The 7,340-nt window shown below is 39.3% G+C and overlaps 1 protein-coding gene across 1 annotated transcript; it reads right to left on the bottom strand.

Moving 5' to 3' along the window:
- Positions 1-4,908: 4,908 nt before the first annotated feature.
- LOC139722265 (carbohydrate sulfotransferase 11-like) lies at positions 4,909-5,793 on the bottom strand. The gene has a single exon (XM_071633574.1). The coding sequence runs from the start codon at positions 5,791-5,793 to the stop codon at positions 4,909-4,911; it is 885 nt and encodes a 294-aa protein (XP_071489675.1).
- Between the last annotated feature and the right edge of the window lie 1,547 nt (positions 5,794-7,340).

Raw genomic sequence — 7,340 nt, forward strand, 5'->3', positions numbered from 1 at the left:
ATAATTATATGTCATCCTTCGCAGGATTTTAAAAAAATATGGCTGGTTTGATCACGTATACACATGTCTTCAAGGAAAGAAATTAATTTCATACATTTCACCCACAAAATCATTAAGAATATCAAACAACTTTGACAGAGATCCAAATAGAAAGTCGGTGTCAAATGACAACAAACTTTCCCATGGTCATGCAATTCACAAGATTTGCCGACATCTTCGAACATATTCACGGATATGGTGCTCAAAATATATACATGCATTTAATTATGTTCCTGGGGGGAACATTCTACTTTTATTGCATTCGTTCCGGTATGACGTGTGAGTGACATAGGAGGGTGGATGGGCACAACATTGAATCGTCTTCACTCATAGTTGTAGGGCTTTTTTCCGACAGCTTCACGATTGTGTGGCGGATCCTGTTCATGAAAATTAAACACGCAGAATCAACTCTATGCCACACCCATCTTCCCGTATCACTAATTTACAACACCTCACATCACTCTCTGAAAGTCTACAGCCATTGCTTCATTGTTCGAGTGTCAGCTACACAAGATAAAAAGAGTTTGGGTCATAATGTCACATGCCGATATTTGAATTCTGATGAAGAACTCCCTTTTCATTTACGAATAAAATGTCTGTATCATCTGTATGTGTGCTTTTGTGCAATGTTACAATCCCTTAATCAACTGTGTAAATGTATTCTTTTTAACGTAACATCATGCAATTCAGTTACCGACTGCATATATGATTTGAATAAAACAATTATTGAATTGAATTGAATTACATTCATTTTTTCCGTCTATATTGAATTCCATTCATCTTAGCCATGACTTCATACAACACTCAAAACGTGTCTTGATATATACTTTCATCTCTAATCAAACTCATTTCCCTGTGTAATTATGTTAGAAGTCTGCCTACTCACTCTGCATTTTCAATAAGGGTGTAAACAAAATGCAGTCAGTCTTGATTAATAATCTGTGAAACGCAAGCAAGGCTATAACTGATAAACGCTTTCGATATTCACTTTCACCGTATATATTTATGTTACTCTTTCATATACTGCAGGCCTACACTTATGTTACACCTGTGCAAGACTTATTTACCAGTCATCACATTTACCATTCAGGTGTATATTCTTATGCTTACTGTTTGAGGAAGAGTAATATCAGTTAAAAAAAAAAGACACCAGCGTTGTTTCGGTAATTTACAGAGGCACGCAAATCACCTTAAACACCAACACATGCATGGATTACTTACGAACCATGGTAATCCACTCAGGACGAGTTTCAGATCGAAATTTTCGACAAAATCGGCTTATCATTGTTTGTTCCTTGTAATGTCCAGCATTCAGTGTAGATTCAATAACATAAATCTGCACTATTAACTTAAGTACGTGATGACTGAAATGATTGAAACTACCGAGTTAAAATGGCACCATACACAGGATGCTGAAATCTAGTTATAAGTCAATCAACTTCAAATGTTTTCAACGAAGTTGCGTATACTCGTTACGCTGTAAACCAGAAAGTCATTAAATCTCTTACAACACAAAGGGGAACTTACCCGTTAGGTAGGGGCGCCGTCACCATCAGTTTGGAAGAGGCATGGGTAACCCGTCCACCACCAATCACCTAATCCGCTTCACTAACAAGATGTTCATTTCACGTGGGACGGGGATCAATCAGGTGCGTGTATAATGATGACCTCGTCCGGTTGTTGTTCTCTATCTGCTGAAAATCGACCGAATACCAGAATACGGGTCATGTCCCCGCACGACACAAATAACAACATGCCCTGCTGGCAAGACACAATGGCTAGATCGTCACATCGAAATTCAGAAAACACTTTTCGTTATAAAAAGGATCAACAAGGTGTTTGTAATACAATTCTGCTTGTTGACATAGAACGCAGAAGAGTTCAAATATCTTTGCCACAAAGGACATTCTACAATGTTCAGTATTTACTTTATGTCTTCTAAAGTGATGTAAATTCCCTGATGGATATAAAAAAATAAACACACGCACAAACAAAGCCTGTCCTTCCGGTGAACTTCTGTTCAAACATGCGCAAAATCAGCTGAAATGCTCATTCAGAGTAGCATATAGCTTTTCAGCATTGTAACTTACCTATATACGATTCGACTCACCTGGTAAACAATTACGGAGCGAAACAGACAAACATCATGCTGGACAATCACGACGTGATTACGGCAGACGAAAGTCACACCCAAACGGCAAATTGATAACCGCGGTGGACTCAACAAGCAGTGCGAATCATTCGACGTTCGATTCCGAATTACTACTTCTAGTAAGATGTGCAGGTCGGAAAGGCGGAAGCGAGCTAGTGAGTATAGGAGTGGACGTAAGGGAAAGAGCATATTGGGAGAGAGGTATTATTCCATCTCTGGCAAGACCTTGATGCTAGATCAGGAATGTGGTATAGGCGGAAAGCAACCAAGTAGAACCCATTGTTTGCGTTCTTTTCGATCATCCCATCGGTGAATCCAAAAAATTCTTCCCCACACAGCGGCGGAGCATTGTTCGGCGAACAGGCTCTGATTTGCTTGACAATAGCTGCGACAAATCTCCCCGCGGTATATCAGTTTCTCCTCACTATTCATCTCCCCCTCTCCCTTTCTTTCTCTCTTCCCCTCCCCCCCCCCTCTCTCTCCCTATCTTTCTTTCTCTCTCTCTAACTCTCTCTCATCCTTGTTTTTCTTTACCCACCCTCTCTCTTTGTTTCGTAAAGATTTAATACTCTCCTTTGCTCTTTCGTTTTGGCATCTCATATACATCACTTAGGAATTTTGTTTACTGTTATACGTACAAAGGGCTTACCAGTATGTAAGTATAGTTGTGTGACACCATCCATGGCTCCTCATTACTGTATAATCAAATACCCTGCCAATCATCATATACTGAGCTTTACCGCATCCAGATTCCGATACAGATTTCCTGAAAACTATGGTTAAGAAAGCTTCCATTCAACTATACGACCTGCTCGTTCAGTTTGGCTGTCCGGACTATTTTATATTCGTAATACATTCATTTTCAATTCTCAAGCGCTTACAACTATTTCTATGCAATGACATAAACTGTCATGATACGGGATGTGTCTGGCATACAAATCAAGACAGGCGACTTATAACCTATATAATAAAGCGTATTTATCGCTTGAACATTAGGGTCATATAGTGACGATACAGACTACTGAATAAATCAAACAAAACGGCATTTACATTTCAATTATTGAATTAAAAAAAAAATACGAACAATTTATTCATGACGTTCCCTGCGCACATTCCGAGAAAAAATAAACAAGAACTGTAACATAAGAATTGAGAAAATATAGTGGAAATGCAAATGGGGATATAACAACGACATAAATTGTTCACAGAACAAATGGTAAATCATAAAAAATCTTCTTCATTGGGTTGTATAAGGAACTTCATTGTTGCAAATTGTCACCAAACTAAAGAAAAATTCACGAGAACGCGAAGAAATGAAAGCTTCCCCCGGTTCAATATGAATGTATCTGATGATTTATGTTATAATCAAACAATCATTATTTAAAAAAAACACCATAAAACAACATTATGCCATACGTATGATTGCACGACTCGTGGGTTCACTTGCCATATCCGACAGAATAATTACAAATACACATGATTCATAAGGCACTTCTCATCATACCCTTTGGAAGGCACTTTTTCGTGCCAAGTGTCGCTTTGGAGTGATTTGTACATTCCAATACTTGAGATTTTTCTGCCCGTGCTGGACAATAATTTATGGCTCCTCGATCTAGTAAACACACTGTAATCAGTGCGCTGTTCCGTCTTGGTGAAGGTGTAATAATGATAATGATAATAATAAATATGATAGAGAAACTGGAAACACTATCATTATTCTTCTATTATTATTACTATTATTATTATTATTATCACTATTATTATTATTATTATTATTATTATTATTATTATTACTATCATTATTATCATTATTATCACCATTATCATCATCACTGCCATCGTCAACATCAGAGCTCTCATTACTACCGAACTGTCTCTACGATAAAAACAAATAAGTTACTCTGATTTACGATGATAAAACCCGACCAATCAATGTCCTTTTACACCCACATTAGCATACTAAAGAAAAAAAAAACCTAAGTTTGGACAGAACAGACAACAATGAGCTACCAGAGAAAAAGAGAATAGTATTGATATGAAATTCGTCAATAGATGGAGCTACAATGGATGCTGCAATTACTCAAAGTGTAGAATTCTGACACAGTCACTCGAGCGAGGGTTGACTAGTGGAACAGTAACGAACAGTAGATGGCGCTCGACCAAGGAAGCTGATTTCCACATTATACCCTCTTGGCAAGAGATAGACGCATTTTGAACAGTAATGTGGATCTTACTATAATATTGCATGTTTTAAGAGTATACACCTCAGCTGGTTTCTTTTCAGCTTACAAAATACAGGAATATGAACATCAATGTTATTATTGCGGTCGAAACACCTCATGGCACATTTTTGACCAAGGTCTTTAAAAAGACTCCATTGCATGGATACAACATTGCTCTCGTTTCGGGAATGTTTATCACTTGTTCTTACAAACTGTCCAATATGGGTAATAATGTTGTACGACTTACCGGCTAGTCCCCTCAGAGCTCACACACATAAAAAAGTATATTGATCAGCTGCACATAAAAAAGTGCATAGATAAGAACCCTGTTTCTCAAAGACATCATGAACAACCTTTGGAGAAAAAAATGTCAAAATTAATCCATTTTAGTGAGCATTCGAGTGTTTTGGTCTAATCGTACAAGAGAACTAACCACTGAAATAGCGTCATGTAGAATATCAAGGATAAGTAATCCGGCGAATATTTTCTATCACTTCATCCGATATCTATCAGTCGCAAGTGCTTGGCAGACGAGTGTATGCGGACACGTTTTACACTGTCCGGGATTGCGTAGCCAAATAATCGCATATCTGTATACAAACACTTGGTGAGGGCCGATAGATCTCGATCGGAAATCTGCCGATAGTAGAGTTCCATTATCTCGTCGTCTGAACTGTGCGTAGGACGCTTCTGTGGCGCTGGAAAGCTCAACGACGAATCGTTGACGACCGTTCTCAGAAAATAATCCGCGTCCTCCATCAATGTCTCGTATTTCCCGATGAAGTCGTATTTGACCAGGCAAGGCGAACACAGCTGGTACTGATCGTTCCAGTGCTCGTTATCGACCCTCCTTGAGATCGCATAGCGCACGAACTCGGTGAAGTTGTACGGCGAACTCGGGCTGCGATTCACCAAATAGCTCGGATTGGTCTTAGCAAACCATCGCGTCATGTACTTACTAAAGAAGCACTTCGTAGGATCTCTGTTTTCGATTTTCTCCCTAAATGCAGACAGGAGGCGGGAGAACGGGTTCCGCACGAACATGAAGTGCGGATGACTTCTCAACTTCAGATTGGCCTTCTTGGTGGAGAGCTGGCTAAGCGTACGGAAGGCTCTCTGCGCTTCTACGTGAGCGTTCTTGATGACGTCAACGGAGGGAAAGTAGCCCTTGGACACCAGAAAGAGCCGCTTCCAGTTGGTGCAGCTCACCTTCGGGATGTAGCAGTAGAGAAGTCTCAGGTGATCGATGACGAAAGTGTGCTGGAGACCCGAGAGCTGGTCACGTGACAGGTTGCGTCTCGGCTCGGGAGTGTCCTGGAATTCGAGCGCGGAGCAGGAGCGCAGGAGGTGTTCTTGTCGCCGTTTCTGGCGCACTTCCATGTACGTGGGAGCCTATTAATGAAGGAGAAGGAGACCACCAAATTCTAATATCGTAAGTCTCTAGAGGATTGGAACTTGAGTCTCAAAATACAAGCATTTCTAAAATATCGTTCTTTTTAATCTGTCTTCTCGTACTTCTCGCAAGATGATGATTTTACAATGCCAACATTAATCCATTTTAGTGAGCATTCGGGTGTTTTGGTCTAATCGTAGGCCTATACATGAGAACAATAGTGGAGACATCTTCACTCTTGTAAAATGCTATGTATGTGCAGGTGTTAAAGGTTGTGTAATGTTAACTAGTTATATAGACACCCACTGAGCCTCTACTCTCTTTGGATAATTTGATTATTCATCATTGGTAATGATGTAAAACGGATTTGATATCCATGACGTCTGCCAATGCAATTTCGGCGCCCTTCAATGAAACTTAGACGTGGACGAGATGTGATGGCTCACGGAAAACACATAATATAGCAATTGAAAAGAAATGTTTGACATCGAAAATGCCTCTCACCAAAATACATATTTCCTGTTGTTTTTCCCCCTTTTTATTCCGCATCTCTTACTTCATATGATTCTGTGAGAATCCTTACCGAAACACTACTATTCAATTTAACACGTTCTGATCAGAACACATCGTTCTGTCACCATATTGATAAATATGCAATACTTTAAGATGTGAAAGGCTGTAGGGGACCCTGTAAAACCGTTATGATCACGCCATTGTTAGCTGTACGACAGAGGTTGATTACGCCGTATTTGTTGCAGCTAACACTCTAAATTCCTTAGATTGAAATAGATTGTAGTCAGGGACCAATCCAAAAGTTGGATAGAAGTTTTCAATCTAATAGAGTTAGAATTCGATCTTATTCGATTGAAACTTTCAATCCAATTTTGGATTGGTCCCTGAATACAATCTATTAGATTGACTTTCAATCTACGAAATTTAGAGAGAACCCCTCCCGGATACTATGGAGTTTGCTTCTGTACATTACAACGCATCAGTAAAGCATCTTTTTTTAAAATGTCTTCTTGTTTGTGCAATGAAAAGAGAGAATATCCTACTAGTGTCAAATTCTGTATAGTAGGGGTCTGATGTTATGCATATACATTAGCAGGCTGAACACGAATTAACAACCGATTTACTGGGATGCATTTACGACATGAGTCCGTATCTTACACCTCTAGCGGAGAGTTCCCACCCCCACCCCCCCAAAAAAGTAATTAGGGAAAATGCAAATTTCACAGAAAGTAACTTTCATGGGATATTGAACGATCACTTGTATAATATATGTAATATCCTGACAAATACCGTTGTGGTGATAAGTTGTAAGAACTCATGTCTACTTACAGAGAGCGGGACATGGAATTGACAAAAAACAACAACAACCCAACAACAACAACAACAAGACTTTTGCATGTCTCGGCCTATTTCCTCAACACGACAACAAAAGAGCGTTTCACAAACAATATTAACTGCATTCACTGTATCCGCATGAATGTTTCTCCATAAGCAACCGTTGCTCTTCTGAAGCTATTCAGTT

The sequence above is a fragment of the Diadema antillarum genome, unplaced genomic scaffold (assembly GCF_040938485.1).
Source record: "Diadema antillarum isolate AM-2024a unplaced genomic scaffold, OU_Dant_1.0 scf00000162, whole genome shotgun sequence".
Taxonomy (NCBI): Eukaryota; Metazoa; Echinodermata; class Echinoidea; order Diadematoida; family Diadematidae; genus Diadema; species Diadema antillarum.